This window comes from Xiphias gladius, chromosome 14, assembly GCF_016859285.1.
Source record: "Xiphias gladius isolate SHS-SW01 ecotype Sanya breed wild chromosome 14, ASM1685928v1, whole genome shotgun sequence".
Classification (NCBI taxonomy): domain Eukaryota; kingdom Metazoa; phylum Chordata; class Actinopteri; order Istiophoriformes; family Xiphiidae; genus Xiphias; species Xiphias gladius.
In genome coordinates, this window is record NC_053413.1 from 9,408,356 (window position 1) to 9,423,790 (window position 15,435).

The 15,435-nt window shown below is 38.9% G+C and overlaps 3 protein-coding genes across 8 annotated transcripts; 2 read left to right on the forward strand and 1 right to left on the reverse strand.

The window, feature by feature from the left end:
- The first annotated feature begins 2,925 nt into the window (after positions 1 to 2,925).
- dynlt5 (dynein light chain Tctex-type family member 5) lies at positions 2,926 to 4,746 on the forward strand. 3 transcript variants are annotated; one of them, XM_040144229.1, is made up of 5 exons: positions 2,926 to 2,991; positions 3,324 to 3,483; positions 3,745 to 3,836; positions 4,268 to 4,392; positions 4,488 to 4,746. In XM_040144229.1, exons 2-5 carry the CDS (start codon positions 3,371 to 3,373, stop codon positions 4,689 to 4,691), a joined length of 534 nt encoding a protein of 177 aa, XP_040000163.1. In that variant the 5' UTR covers positions 2,926 to 2,991; positions 3,324 to 3,370; the 3' UTR covers positions 4,692 to 4,746. The 3 variants fall into 3 exon arrangements, with proteins under 3 accessions (XP_040000163.1, XP_040000162.1, XP_040000165.1); XM_040144228.1 differs by having other exon boundaries at positions 2,937 to 3,483; XM_040144231.1 differs by having other exon boundaries at positions 2,937 to 3,483; positions 4,304 to 4,392.
- Positions 4,747 to 4,872: 126 nt separating this feature from the next.
- Positions 4,873 to 7,968, reverse strand: LOC120799203 (relaxin-like). Its single transcript, XM_040144168.1, has 4 exons — positions 7,909 to 7,968; positions 7,252 to 7,332; positions 5,222 to 5,353; positions 4,873 to 5,101 (listed from the first exon to the last, which is right to left on the reverse strand). The coding sequence occupies exons 2-4, from the start codon at positions 7,265 to 7,267 to the stop codon at positions 4,965 to 4,967; spliced, it is 285 nt and encodes a 94-aa protein (XP_040000102.1). The 5' UTR covers positions 7,268 to 7,332; positions 7,909 to 7,968; the 3' UTR covers positions 4,873 to 4,964.
- mier1b (mesoderm induction early response 1b, transcriptional regulator) lies at positions 7,260 to 15,390 on the forward strand. 4 transcript variants are annotated; one of them, XM_040144165.1, is made up of 13 exons: positions 7,260 to 7,357; positions 8,152 to 8,176; positions 8,897 to 9,045; positions 9,177 to 9,362; positions 9,495 to 9,624; positions 9,753 to 9,820; positions 10,326 to 10,398; positions 10,547 to 10,698; positions 11,334 to 11,415; positions 11,573 to 11,667; positions 12,011 to 12,138; positions 13,201 to 13,328; positions 13,473 to 15,390. In XM_040144165.1, exons 1-13 carry the CDS (start codon positions 7,349 to 7,351, stop codon positions 13,787 to 13,789), a joined length of 1,542 nt encoding a protein of 513 aa, XP_040000099.1. In that variant the 5' UTR covers positions 7,260 to 7,348; the 3' UTR covers positions 13,790 to 15,390. The 4 variants fall into 4 exon arrangements, with proteins under 4 accessions (XP_040000099.1, XP_040000098.1, XP_040000100.1 ...); XM_040144164.1 differs by lacking the exon at positions 7,260 to 7,357 and adding an exon at positions 7,396 to 7,712; XM_040144166.1 differs by lacking the exon at positions 7,260 to 7,357 and adding an exon at positions 7,396 to 7,712 and having other exon boundaries at positions 12,092 to 12,138.
- The last annotated feature ends 45 nt before the right edge of the window (positions 15,391 to 15,435 follow it).

Consider the following 15,435-nt stretch of genomic DNA (forward strand, 5'->3'; position numbering starts at 1 on the left):
TTTAACTCTACTCCTGATGGCATTTTGCTATTATTAACGGGTCATGTGCCCAGAGAGCCGATACTGGCAGTAAATCAGTTGTAGCAGTTTGACCTGCTGAAGAACAAAAGCATTACACTATGGGCAAGTGCAATGCTGAGAAACATTCAATTTCTCCCATCACAGGACTTTAGTGGTATTTGTGGTGGTGTGTGTGATTGGTCCGATTTTGTAACGATGAGGCGATACTTGTGTGAAACACGTAAGCTGCTACTTCCACTGCAACGGTTTGGGTAAATTATTATGAAAATGTTACAGAACTCACGTTTGAAAGGGCCTTAAGATGTTAGGTACACAGAGAGCCAGATGTGAGTGCCATACAGTGGTGAAAAGGACATTTGAGTTTCAGGAGAAATACAGAGGGACCTGGGCTGACGATTGTTGGAGTTGCCTTTCGAAGCTGCTTAAAAACTCGGCCAGTTTTTTTGACTGTGATCTTTGGTGGAGGTCTTGATGAGGATTACTGGGGACATCTCAGAGTAATGAAAAGAAATGTCTATCAAGAAGACAGCATTATTCATGTCCCTGTTTTATTTTCTTCCAGTTCCACCATGTTGAATAAATGTTTTATCATTTTATAATAGCAATATTTAAAAACTTAAGTGTACAAAGTGTACATAAAAAGCTATGTTTCAAATACTTCTCTGGGCATATGGATGTGTCTGTGATTGTCTCTTGGTTTATTGATGTCAGCACTCATTATGCATTAGGTTCTATGTAAGAACATCACCACTCTCTTCATCTATTGTTTTACATGTGGGTTTCTTGTACAACAAAAAAAAAAGTGTTACTGTGGATGAATAACTCCAAATGGTGCCGCATGAAATCTGCATTTGTCCATCACCAGTCTTTTCAACGCAATACCGATTTATCCATTTCAATCAAGGTCATGATACGTGTTTTATTGTGTAATTGTGCAATGAGAGGAGACTTTTTGCCTTCACTTAAACCTCCACTCTCTGTTCTGCTGTTGATGCACCTTCAAAAGCTCATTGTCAATAAATTTGGCATGTGTTCATTGATATTCCCATTCCATGCATCTGATATAGGTGTTTGACATTCTCCTGTGTTTGACTTACACACACACAAAAAAAAAAAACACTTTAAATTTCATTCAGTAGACAGTTGATGGCTTCATGTCATATGTACACGTGTTTGAACATCACATTTTATAGATTGTTTGGTGTGTTGACTCGCAGTTTGGGCCTGGGTGTAATATTTCATTTAGTTCAGTTTAGCATCAGTTCACAGTGTTTCTGTCAATAATGCTTATGTTTTTCTTTGCCTTATTTTTCAGCATAAACTATATAAGTCCTCCAATATCAGAGGATTTTCTGTAAGTTTATTTTTTCTACAACTTTATGGCTGTATTCCTTTCACTGCGTTAGACACAGAATATGCAAACATTTCATGTAAATTTCCCATCCAAAGATTTTGGAAGTAAATATATGAAAAAATCAATATAATGTAATACCTGTTTTACTTGGTAATAAAGAAGAGGAAATATGAGACATTTCTCTCCCTCTCATTTGTTGGACAATAGAAAAGTATACCTATTATAAGGTCATATTATACATGAAAGTCTGAAATTTTACAAAGTAAAAGTATATAAGAATTTTTACCACAATTTTCTTAAAGCAAGATTAATCAACTTCAGAAAGGTAACCAGATTATATAATGACAAATGTTCCTAATAAAGTAAACCAGTCACTCTGATTTCCACTGTTTCACTTGGAATATAGTATTAATTTATTATTTATCATGATTTATTCTAAGCCATCAAAGAGCAGAGGGAATTCGGACAAAATATCACTAGGATAGTTGAGAAAATTAACTCACCATGAGGTCTTTTTAGTCCTTTTTTCTTTTCTTTTTTTTCCTCCTTTTTTTTGGAGCACTTGCACACCCATTATGGCTTGAAAGATGGGGTTCAAGGTTCATTCTTCACCTTTGAAACGCTTAAGCCTTATGAGGAAATTTGAACATTTTTAATTCCATGACTCGTGGTATGGATCGAAAGCTCAACAGCTGCCTAATGGACCTTCTGGTGAGATTGTTTCTCAAATGCTGTTTTCAAGGTCAAGAATGGTCATTTAGCCTCAGATTATTAGGATAGTTAACAAGAGCAACAAAAAAAATTAACTCAAGGTCCAGCTACTTGTTTTTTAGGAATTTTCTACCATTGGAGGGACTTTATCAACAGATGGAGTGATGAAAAATGTGTTGGTAAAATAAGATGTAATGGAGAGGACATCTGCTGATCTTCTTAGGAAAACGGTGAGATGTTGTCAAAGCTTAGGGGAAAAATCATACTAAGTGAACACTGAGATAATATTTAAAAAAAAAAAAAAAACTATTTCCAAAGATAAACGAGCTCATTTCTGGAGCTGAAATATTTCTTAATTAACGGATTAGCTGCTGGACCGAAGAATGATCTGCAGCTATTCTGATAATCGAATCATCGTTTCAAAGACGTCCCTTTACTCTCTGAGAAGTTGCAATGGACTTTTTTTTTTTTTTGGACATTTAATAAGCTAACAATAAATTGATTATTTGAAAAACACTGAGCAGATAAATTGTTTAAGGAAAATAATCGTTAGCTGCAGCCCTACTCGTGACTACTTTTTGTGTTATTTACTATCACTGTTGAAAATGAGTCAAGGAATCAACGACTCATTCAGGCTACTGTACAGCATGAACCCTCTCTCGTAAAAAATGACTTGCCCATGGCGGAAAGTAGACGGAGGCATTAAAACTCTGCTTAAACCGTCATCACACGCGACCCACACTCGGGGCAGTTTAGCCATTACACCGCACGAGGCTTCAGCGGGAGGCCCACGTGCATCGAAACCCCTCCCTCCCCACTCACGTTTCGCGGTGGTCATGGCAACAGCAAGCTCTGCGGGGCTAGCGCTTCGGTTCCGCTCGGCTCAGGGAGCCTCGGTAAAATCGGTAAAAACGTGTTCAGTTTCCCTCAGTATTATTTCTCTGCAGCCCATTTTGACGCGCACTGTGCCGTAGATTTACACTCTGATCCAGTCGGCGTTAACACATAGAATTATCAGTTTACAAACGAGCAAACGCCACTAGTTAGGCTGTCAGCTAGCAAAGTGAGAAGCGTTTTAACGTTAGTCTCACTGCATATTGATGGATTTTCATTTCAAAAGCATTCCGAGTTAGACTTGAAATGTTTCATAATAGATAACTCCGAGTGCTCCAAGTGTTGTATACCGTATACTCCTGGACGCCTTGATATTAATCGAGCTAATGTCCATATATTCGAGCTTGGTTATCATCCTGTAAAGACGAGCTAAAGGAAAGGGACGCTGTCATGTCCGATCTGCTTAAAGACAAATCCCAAAGAAGAGAGAAGAGGACAGGCAAGGTGCCCTCAGAGGGAAGCCATGGAGTCAGAGGCAAGGAAACAACTGGCAGGACTAAGGAGTGAGTAGACTGCAAATGACATGGGCCAGTATCCACCTTTTTATCATCCTTGTATTTTTATGAGCAATCTTCATTAATCATACCTAACTGGCATAGGTTGCGACTGATATCCAGAAAGCATTCCCAAGTCAGTATATTTGGTTTGTTCAGTTTTAGGCTGCTCTTCTTTAATTATTACTTAGTTGGAAGTCGCTCAGCCACAGAAAGTATGTGCCACGGCCTTTGTTCTGTCAATTTCTTCAATCCGATCTTTGCTTTCAGCTCTGTAAGTACTGTGTCATACTTGGATGAGCTAGGACACCACGATGACAACGCTCGAATGGCTGTAACAATGGAGAACACCTACCAGATGGGTGAGACAAAATTCACCTTCATGACAAACACTCTGCACCACGCCATCATTACCAACTACAGATGTAACACGTACAGATTCAATGCACCATAAATCTCATATTTGGGCAATAATTTTAATTGATTTTATTTGATTAATTTCAGTGCAATGATGACATTTTTTTTTAGGTAAGGTTTTGGCCTCAAACTGCCAAAGCTTTGTATGTGCTACTGGTTCATGTAGGATGGGAGCTGAACCAAGACCGGAAACATGTCAAAGCAGCAGACATTTTGATGCAGTATTTAGCAATTTTAATCTATCCCAGCTTTTCCACTGTTGAACTTTTCTTTCCAAGTCAAATCAATGCATCACAATATTTTTACCAACCAAAGACATTGCACAGGAAGTAAAACTTATTTATCATGCTATTGTTGTTTGTTTTTTGGACCACAGGACCTTACAAACGCTTCCCTGTCCCTGCTGTCACAGACATACTGAAGGATGTACTTACCAGTTACCTCCAAGAAGAGAAATATGAAGCAGAGTGGTCTCAAAAAATGACAAAAACAATATGTGAGGTAAATAAAAATGAAAAGCTCGTTCATGCAGCACCTTTTGAATACCTTTGAATTTCTAATTTATCAAGGCTGATTCTTTTTATTGGCCCCCCCAGGTGATAAGGGCCCGTGTGAAGGACCTCATGATCCCCAGGTATAAGATAGTCGTCCTGGTCCACATCGGCCAGCTCACTGGGCAGAGCATGCAAATTAGCAGCCGCTGCCTCTGGGATGCATCCAACGACACCTTCGCCTCTTACTCTTTCAAGAACAGCTCTCTGTTAGGTGTGGCAACTGTGTACGCTGTTTACTTTGAGTGAATCATAGACATTGCATGCACGCTATTAAATACACAGGAATCATTTTAGTTATGTATTTCTGACAGTTATATAAAGAGTGAACGGTTCTTCATCTATGTTGTTTATTTTGCCACGTATAAAATGATAAAACAAGAGTTCTTAACCAAAATTCAGTGTTTTTTATTTATGCTATGTTGGAAAATGAAATATTATTTTGACAATGTTTTAAAATTATATTTCAAACTAATCCATAACTGTGACAGATTGATGATGACCTTCTTTCGACGTTCCCCGCTAGCAGAGCATGGAGAGGTCAGTCGTTCGACAGCCTAGTTGACAGCACACTGTTATAAGTGCCTGGTTTTGGTCACGCCAGTGACGGTCCATCGCTGGCACAGCGGTCGTCTTGAGGAGGTTTGGCCTCCTCTTGCCTGCGGGGAGATATCAATGTTTGTTTAGCAGAAGTCAAGGCTGTTATTTTTTAATTTGGTTTAGAGTTGTGGTATTAACGCCAAAGTTCTAAAGGCAAATTCAAGTGACTATGTACTGACCGCCTGGCAAAGTTTCCTCTTGTCCCACCAGTCTTCTCCATCTGGATCCTCCACAGGTGTACACCACTGCTCGCAGCAGTGCCCGGCCACACAGCCTCAGTGTGTTTGCGTTATCCTGTGTCTGAGCATGGGCTACACACAACACGCACAGCAGCATCGCAAGCAGGAGTAGGGATCTCATGGAGCTACAAGACGCTGAGATACTGTACCAAGATATCTTACATACAAACACCCTTTTCAGTTGATTCTCAGAAAACATCTGCCCCCATCAATCCTTTTATGTCGAGTGTCCGGTGATGTCACACGCGATCCCAGGTAAATCCTGAGGAAGCCGTGCGTATTATCTTGGGTGACCATCATGGGCTTTTAACAACGGATGTGACTCTGACCATACGGGATATGTGTGGGAATCCAGGCCATTGTGAGGATGACCCTGATTGACTATACCATCGTAAATGTTAAAGGGAAAGAATTGCACTTTTACGTATGAACTGCAGGGTTTTTATTGCCATGGATTTAGTAAAGTGTTTCTTAATGGGTCGCTTGCGATATCCCTCCTGCAACAAACTGAGGTGATGGCTCTCTACATAGCAACATAGTGGAGTGTGTGGCCACTATCATGAATATAAATCAGTGATTCCGAGAATAGACAGTTGTATTTACCGGTGTACTTGTCAAACTGAACAATGTCATGGAATAGAGTTGATTTTGTGCTCCATGGCATCTGGTGGTCAGAAACCACAGTAACTTTCCTTACTTGTTTATACAATCCTCTATCCCTCAGATTATAGTGCTGTGCATGCACAATTTATATTTATGAAACTCACCCCTGTACTCAAGATGCTGCAACCACCAAGGGATCGGCTTTAAGCCAGTCAGAGCTGAGGACCATATGATCGGAGACACTGTGACAAGAGAGGCAAAAGCCGCCTGGCAACTTGGCAGACCTCTGATCAACAAACATGTATTTAGAGCTAGAACTAGTTCCAAATATATGGAGAATTTGAGTGGAGTTACTACAATAAAGGGGTATATTACCTTTTCAGTCTTTTACTTTAAAACCCTCGTCAGGTAAAGGTTTTAGGAAACAACAGCCAATAAATAACAAGTGTGGCCGCTGATTGCTGAGTTGCACTTCTTAGGTTAATGATGCCTTAACTGTGTATACGTATCAACACCCACTTGATTACCACAAAGTCATTGTCAAGGGTATTAGTATAGTATTATGTTAAAGTTATATCTGTGCCTTTCCTGCTATGACTAGTACAAATGTTTGCTGGGAATTTCATAATAGAAATTAGATGTTTGAATTTTTTTCATGATTTTAAGTGTTCATACAACAATGGTGTCCTCTTGTGGGTTAACTTAATTTGGAAATAAAGCAACATTCAGTTTTATCTTTGTAATCAGCATTACAGATAAGGACATGTGAAGTTACAGTATATACAACAGAACTTTTGAATACTTTTGGTGTTGGATCTCGAGTGTATATGAAGTGTAAAGTCCTCTCGGAATCCCACATTGTTATGAACTTGACATCTTTGATTAGATTTTCAGAATTTGTTCGCTAGTTTTTCCAGTAGATGGCTGATGGATCAATGTTATGAATCCCGACAATGGGAAAATAAAATTGAAAGCCTGAAACAGCATACTGTATATGCCTTCATCCTTTTTTTGAGTAACTCTATTCTTATATGTTGTTAAATACCAGTGTATTTCTTCTGTTATGGGTATCTAAAGAGTGATCAGCATCAATTAATTTCAATTTATACTGCATTTAGCAACTTAAAATGAGAATTTGAAAACTTTCCATTTGCTTAATAATTAATTTCTCATTTTAGAGCATATCAATATATTCAATTTCCTTGATTAAGATATAATAATTCTAAAATACTGTCCTGCAGCAACTACTAAGTACATTGTTTAAACCTTTATGTGTATCTAAAGTTTGATAAATGTTTTTGTGAATATGTGAAACCTTGCTGAACACAATGAACATGATAACACATGTATGTCAGTGCACCCCCTACTCTTTGGAAGCATCATGCTCTTGATACTGCAGGTGGGCGGGGCTGTACATCCGGGTACTGTCGCTGACCCTTGACGTGACCCTGCAGGATTGCAAACATGGCGGAGGTAAGACAGTGAAATAAATATTCGAAAAAAATAAATTTGCACTGCCGGATAGTTTGTTCAGTCGAATGTGTACATCGTCTGAGTGTTGTAGTTATAATGCAATAAATTAAGAATAAGATGTTTTCGTTTCTCGATAATAGCCATTTCTTGATACAAACATGTTTAGTAAACTTCGGATTTAGCTAGCGTTAGCTGCGCTAGCCCTGACGGACGGGAGCTGCGGCGTTAGCGATGTTACTTCGCGGTTTTGTTTAAGAATACTTAACTATCCATATTAATGTTTTTAATTAGATATGTAGCGATAGTTTCACGGGAGGAGACATTTTATGTGTCGTTTTTTGGTCATTATTTGCAGGTGGTTGATACCAAGCTTAATTTGAACGCGTTAGCTAAATGTATAAAGGAGAATTAGCTTGCAACTTGTAATTTAAGTTAGCCAGTAAAGTAAATTAACCTAGTAAGCGCTCGCCTGTTGTGCTAAGCTAAGCGCGGTTGAATGCAGGCGGTAAACCCTGTACCTGTGATGTTCACATCAATGAGCTGCTACCTACATTTTCCCGCAGGAAGTGGTGACAGTCTTCTTTGTTTCTTTTCTTGTTGAACTGCAGTCATCATTTAGGGCACAAGGTCGAGCGCGCTTTTTCTGAACCCCCATTAATGCCCCCCGGCCAAAGTAACTTGAATATGTCATGTTATATACAGCAACCAACCGTTTGTAATTGTGCATCTCATGAGATATATGCCCCTGAAGCTGTTATTTAACTTTATTCGTGTTCCTCTTTTCCGTTTTCCAGCCCTCCCTCGGGAATTCGAGCCCAGGTAAATAAAGTTGGAGCCTTTCTGTTGTTTGGGTGCATGGCATAGGTTTGAAATCTGTTGTACAGACTTGCATCTAATACGTATTCAATTTAATGTTCAAAGGACATGTTACGGTGTAATTGTGAAAAACACGTGAATAACAACAGTTAACTATTTACGTTAAACGTGTTCTGGTCGTGTGTTTATACCTGTTACTGTTGTAAACAATGGTAAAACATATTTTAATTCATGATTAATTTAAAAAGACTAAATGCAGATACAAATATGTATTTGTCTACCGTCAGAGATTCTGCCATAGTGTCTTACCATGGTAAAAGTCTCTTTAATATCTCTTTATTAAGCCATTTTGGGAAATGCTGTAAATCAGTTGGTATTCCTGCTTTATGGTAATGCTGGATTCAGATGATTTTTGCATCAGTGTGATGATGTGCTTTGATTATTGGTAGTTATTGCCCTTGTCTTGCCTAAACAGACATTCCCATCTGGGTATTTTAACTGCAAGAGTTTTAATTGAATTTTGATGAATGTTAAAGTATCATGATTTGATTAATATTGCAAATGTAAGATTACATATACTTGGATGGAAGAAGTTATCCATACCGCACAGCCCTGCACCTTATTATATCTGTAATCTACTGATATAGTTTATTCAAACATCATATCATATTTTCAGTCTAAATTTACAGTCTCTCTCTTTAATTTTTGGGGCTACTTTTCTAGGAGGTTCAGCAGGTTCCGATGACCATGATTTTGACCCATCAGCAGACATGCTTGTCCATGACTTTGATGATGAGCGCACCCTGGAGGAAGAGGAAATGTTGGAGGCAGCAGACGAGACCAATACCAATGAGATTGAAGATCTTGCACGGGTGAGTTTCAAGCGTTCAGCACATATTTTGTTTTGTCAGCCCTTTCTGGGGAAAAATAACATGCGAGATAGTGTATTTCTCTGCTTTCCTTTTGGAGTTCAGAAAGAAGTGTCACTTTTCTTATATAATAGGAGAGAGAAATGCCCATTCATGAGCTGCTGAGTCTGTATGGTTATGGGGGTGGATCGACAGCAGATGAGGATGAAGAGGAAGAAGAAGAACCGGAGGAAGAAGAGGATGATGAGGAAGAGGATGAGGAAGAGGACCTTGACAATGACGAAAGCAGCAGAAGCACTGGCGAGTTGAAAAGAAATGAGGTATGTTGGTGTTTCTTGAGTGTCTTTACAGTGATATGGTTTCAGGAAACTTAATATGTCGTGTTATGTTGACGGTTCTGTGTAATTTCAGCAGCATTTGTAACCTTTGTGACTTTTTGCATATGTTTTTAGGGTGAGGGTGTTAAGAACTCATCAGGACAGGGGAATGAGGCCCAGGCAACCTCTGAGGGCCGCACACGCTCAGTCAGGTCCCTTGGCACAGCAGAACTTATTCGTCCCCAGAAATTAATGTATTTTGAAAGTATGTGCCATCTTATCATCTTTCCTTTTGTTGCAGCTCTACTGTATGTGCTGATACCTTTATTAGAAAATACTGCAGATTTTCTTGTGAAATTTAACTGGTTAAATTTATGTCACATTGTGTCTTAGGCAATAATGATGCAGAGGAGGAGTCAGATGAAGATGAGGACTATGTTCCATCTGAAGACTGGAAAAAGGTATGTAAGAACTTTTTTTTTTTCCAGTGTTTAACACTTGTGCTGTCAGATTCCAGGTGGATTTATACTACATTGCCAAAGTTATTTGTAAGAACAAAAAGCATGGTTTCTTTTAATTGCTGAATGTCTTGATTTGCAACATATGCAGTGTCACTTTTCATGTTTGTCTAACCCTTTTGACTTTTAGAAATACACGGCTATCAAAGTGATGGATTTATGGCTTCAAAAACTATACTACAGAATATTATATTATCATATCATACTGAACTTCTCTAACAAAGTCCACTTTTTCTAAGCAAACAATCAGAAATATTTAGAATTGAGGAATATTTTCACAAAATACCAAATATGTGGTGAAAATATGTGCAGAAATTACTTCAGGTTTTCAAGGTGTAAAGAAAGAAATTGCAGTTGAAATTGGACAGGTTTCATATGTTTAATAAATTATGAAGTAATTGTCAGTAATTGCCAGTTACACTCTAAACCATGTGTCTATTCCCATCAGGAGATTATGGTGGGTTCCATGTATCAGGCAGAAACCCCTGTTGGCCTGTGTAAATATAAAGACAATGAAAAAGGTGAGGTGGCTGGTTTTACATCTGCATAGTTAAGCCATAGCACTGTATCCTTTGCTTTACACAAAAGATACACAGGATAAACTAAAGTTGAAATAGAGGACATGAAGTTGACATCTCATTGCCTGCTCTCTGTTAATTTGTCCTATAGTTTATGAAAATGACGACCAGTTATTGTGGAACCCTGAGTGTCTTCCTGAAGGCAAAGTAGTTGAGTTCTTGACAGAGGCGTCGAGGCGAACAGGAGATGAGAAGGGAGTAGATGCAATCCCAGAGGGATCTCATATCAAAGACAATGAACAGGTGAGATCAGCATGTCTCTAGCATCTGTAACGTGTATTCATGGATAGGGCCGGCAAGTCTAAATTTTTCTTACTGTCAAGAAATCCCATGAAAAGACCAAAACAAACAATGAATTGATCCTTCTAAGTTTTGTCTGTTTGGCCAAAGCCTGATTTAGCTTATTCCAAAAACTATTGTACACCCATCAGTAAGGCACACCGTTGCACTGGGTGACGTGTTTCTTTGTTAAAATTAACATTGATACTGTTGTCTGTTTTGAATCGATCCCACATACACAGTCCTGCTGTGAATACTCACTGATGCAACAAAGTGTAATTGCTGCTGAAAATAATTCCCACGAAATTAACTTTTTTTCCTCCTGTGTAACGTTTGCTCAGAAGTAATGTACCCAGCTACTATGGGTCATTACTGTTTTTAAAAATGTAAATCTTGAGGAGGAAGAAATTTTCTTGGGGCTGAGAGCAGGAGACAGGCTGGAGAAGTTGGAAAGTATGGAAAGATGGATTAATGCATTGCTGGTCTTCCCACAGATTTTTTTTGACAGTGAGAGAAATTTCAAATAATGCCTGCCTTATGCTTTAAGTCAAATTAGTCTTGATGATGTATTGTAAAGTATGTTTATGGTTTCGCTTTAGGCATTGTATGAACTGGTGAAATGCGACTTTGACACGGAGGAGGCTTTAAGAAGACTTAGGTTTAATGTAAAAGCAGCCAGAGGTAAGCAGCTCTGGCTAAAATGCCCGTCACATTTTGATCTTAATTTTCACCTCAGTTTTCTCAAGTGTAACACGACTGATTGGGTTATGTGAGTTTTATTATTTTTTTAAAGATTGTAATGTAGATGCAACATTAACTCTCATCTTCTTTGTAACAGAGGAGCTATCTGTCTGGACTGAAGAGGAATGTAGAAACTTTGAACAAGGACTAAAAGCTTATGGAAAAGACTTTCATTTAATACAGGCCAATAAGGTAAGAGAAGTGTTAATAATATATATAATATTGATAATCTAATGTTGATAACATTAAAATATTTTTTTGACATGGCATTCATTTAAAATTTATGTTGATGTATTTGCTGCTATGTGGCTGTTGGATGCTCAGGGTTGGAATCTGCTCCATTTCAACCCTGTTGCATTTTGAGACAAATCAAATTTCTTCATTTTTACAGTGTTAGTGTCTGTATGTCATGTGACATTTGTCAGAGTCCCAAACAGAAATTTGATTTGTCTCTTATTTTGAAGTTGTGCTGAATCTATCTCTTCAGATGATGGTAATAATGGTGATTTCATGTCTGCTGAATTAAATCTTTCAGGTGAGAACTAGGTCTGTAGGAGAATGTGTGGCCTTTTATTACATGTGGAAGAAGTCTGAGCGTTATGATTTCTTTGCACAGCAAACCAGACTTGGGAAAAGGAAATACAACCTTCACCCAGGTGTCACGTGAGTTTTATTTTTTATTTATACAGTAGCGAAAGATATTGCTAATACAGACATTGTAAATTATTAATTAGAGAAAGCATGTTCCTGTTTCAGGTTGGTGTGTTTGGTTATGTTTGTTGTTTGTAATATTACAATAGAAGTTGATTCAAAAGCACAATACAAACATCAAACATATTAATGTAAACAGATTCGTGTTTGTTTGGTGTTAAAATAAGCCAGCCACTGGTGGGTCTTTCTTGCTGACACACATTAAGTTTTGTCCAAATTTGCTGATCTTAAATAAGTGAAAAATAGGATGATTTTATGGTGGTAGAGGGATTAATGTTCAGCACACTGGGGAACTTCTACTTGAGTTTATTGCCGTAGAATCTGAGCCGATACACTCCTGTGAAAGAATCCCATGTGGATTTAGGTCTCAGAAAACGAATGTATGCTTCCCTAGAAATGTGGTTCCCTGTTTGCCACTTTAATACGTCTGCCTCAGCCATGGTGATGGGGGAAAAAATTTTTTATTAGCTTTATTTTGATATACATAAGTTTCTATTCTGTTGAAATGCTCCAGTAAGACAATAAAATGTATTTCTCTCGTGCATGAGGAAACACGAGTCATCTAATTTGTTAATAGCAAAGGCAAAAAATTAATTACAGCTTATGTCATTGTATAAATTAAGTTAAATTATATTCATTTTGCCTCTTACTCTAATTTATGGGTATAGCATAACATCAATGGACTACCAGGCTCGAATTGTAAAGAAAAAACCTTTTGTTAGTCCAGCAAAAGGAATGTAAACGGCAGTGAAGACAGAATTAAATCTTAGATCAAACAGTCCACACTGGGACTAATATGGTCTGTACAGATGGATTTCCAAACAACCACAGCACTGCACAGTTCCCCAGCAAATTGTTGGGACTGTGACTACATGTATTGAAACAAGAGGCATGTAAGCAACAGCACAATTCCATGTAGAGTATCACACCCCAAGACCCCCCTGCAATCACTCTATCACTATATCAAGAGTCTAGGTTGTCTGTAACAGGCTGTGCAATGCTGTGTGTCATCAGAGACTACATGGACAGATTACTGGATGAGACAGAGAGCGCAACATCCAGCAGGGCGGCATCACCCCCTCCCACCACCTCCAGCAGCAGTGCCAGCCACTCTGAGAAGGAGGACAGTAGCAGTCAGAACGGTGAGCTGATGAGTACAAACTACTGTTATGCAGCATACTTCCATTCATTGGATAATAATTTTTCATTTTATGAGACAAATAAAGGGCAAACAAGCCAATTCGTTGATTGTCTCACACCGCTCAATTTTCATCTGTCTTTGACAGGTATTGCAAGCCACAATTCGAGCCACCCAGTGGATGGTGCTCAGTTGCCCCAAGCAAATCAAGTCAAACCTGAGTCAGCTCAGTCCAACGGTCCCTCCCATCCCCTAGTGGAATCTTCTCCCATTTCAGACAACAACTCCAACGGCTGCAGCCAACCCACTGCACCCAGCCACGACAGGAATGGTTCTCTGGAGCCTCCGCTGGACCACAGACACACAGCAGCGGTGGCACACGACAGGCCGGCCAAGAGGTGCAGGACGGAGGCAGAGCCTTTGGGCCAAAGTGAGGTAGAACCATCTAGAACACAAGAGAACTGAAGGATCCAGAACCTGGTGGTGTTGACTGATAGACACTGATTTGGGGTGAAAAAATTGTCCCTACTTAAGGCTGAAGAGCCCCTCTTGGCCTGCGAGCACAGCATCTCGTGAGAGCAAAGACTCACTCTTTAATAAGGTCAAAGGTCACTGAAAATCACACCGTGAAGAACACAGCCGACCAAACTGCAGCTGGTCCCCCAGGACGGGCAGTGGCTCCCCTGTCTCCCCGTCCCTCCAACCCATCCATATACTGACTGCCTGCAAAGCTCATCCCAAAGTACCACAGCTCCATCATATCCTACCAAACATCTTCTTCTCCCAATCGTCTTTATTCTCTTTTTGGAGACTGACTGACAAAATTTTGCCAAGAATTTCCTTTTTCTATTTGTACTCAAAGAAAATGAATCACCTGTGATATTTTTTTACACAAAGAGATATTTATATTTTTTAACAAAAAAAATCTATAATGGGTTATTACTGTTCAAGCCATTTGAACATAAATGAAAACGGGGACACGTTTTAAACGATTATGTGCTGAAGTTGTCAAAAAGAGGCAAAGTAGGCAAAAACAAGTTGAGTAGGCTGGTGCTGTCGCTGGCTCACTTTAGTTGCACTTTGATTGTATGTTTCTCATCGTTATTGGTCAGGAGTGGCGACGAAACCCAGCAGAATTACATTTCCACTCCTTCACTTCTGAACCGGCTCTGGCCACTATCACGGCTGTTTGTTAGATTATGTTAATAATAAACCAATGGGTTAGTCCCCCTGCAGGTTTGTTTGTGTAAAGCAGCTGACATCAGTGATGTCCTGTATTATAACTCATCATTTAGAAGCTGTATTTTTGGATTTTCAGAGTCAGTGCTTTGCTCAACGCTTTGTTTTTACTAGACAGAATGTCCATGATTTTTAATGTAAAGTTTGTATAGATTTCTTATCTTGAGCAGTTGGTACATTTTTTATAACTGTCTGTTCATCTCTGAATTTTCCAGTCTTCCTTGTAGGCTTTGCTTTTTGTTGAGAAACCTTTCGCTTATGTTGCTCTGAGATGGATGCAATGAAAAAAAAAGTAGCCATTCCTCTTTCCTCTCTGTTTGGCAGCACTTCCCATTCCTGTGTGACCCTGATCAGACTGAAAGTGGTTGTTGCAGAGCCTCATCTTTTGTGCATAAAAAGCTCCACGTTGTGGTTAAGTGTGCTGCTTGCCTTTGGTTTAAAAAAACTCTTACTGCTTAGTTTCAACCAGTATTTACTGTCCCTCAACAGTAAGTAGCTTCAGAGCAGTGGATCTCCAGTGAAACAGACTAGGTTGACATGGGGGTGTGACCTGGAATTTGTTTTGGTACAGTAGCTGTTCAGCTTAATGCTTAAGTGTTTTACTTTGTACTCCAGGTTTGAACTTAAATTCACAGATTAAGATAAGTTTGTCTCAAATAATGTTGATCCATGTAGTCTTTTTCTTTCCCTTTTTTGACAAATGTCTTTTTTATTTTATTTTATTTTTTTTGCTCTCTGTAAATGACGACATGAATAAAAATGAAGTGTATTCCAAGACTGGCTACAAATGGAATAACATTGGCTATATTTAATAAATGTATTAATGAAGCTGAGTTGTCCTATTGTGAGTTTCCATATTGCAAATTCAAATA

Coding starts and splice junctions, on each gene's coding strand:
- dynlt5 (XM_040144229.1), top strand. CDS start 3,371: ATGTCCGATCTGCTTAAAGACAAATCCCAAAGAAGAGAGAAGAGGACA. Junction 3,484..3,744: donor ACAACTGGCAGGACTAAGGA/GTGAGTAGACTG, acceptor CTTTGCTTTCAG/CTCTGTAAGTACTGTGTCAT. Junction 3,837..4,267: donor GGAGAACACCTACCAGATGG/GTGAGACAAAAT, acceptor TTTGGACCACAG/GACCTTACAAACGCTTCCCT.
- LOC120799203 (XM_040144168.1), bottom strand. Junction 5,102..5,221: donor AGAGGAAACTTTGCCAGGCG/GTCAGTACATAG, acceptor ATCTCCCCGCAG/GCAAGAGGAGGCCAAACCTC.
- mier1b (XM_040144164.1), top strand. CDS start 7,635: ATGTTTTTAATTAGATATGTAGCGATAGTTTCACGGGAGGAGACATTT. Junction 9,821..10,325: donor CATCTGAAGACTGGAAAAAG/GTATGTAAGAAC, acceptor TATTCCCATCAG/GAGATTATGGTGGGTTCCAT. Junction 12,139..13,200: donor AACCTTCACCCAGGTGTCAC/GTGAGTTTTATT, acceptor GTGTGTCATCAG/AGACTACATGGACAGATTAC.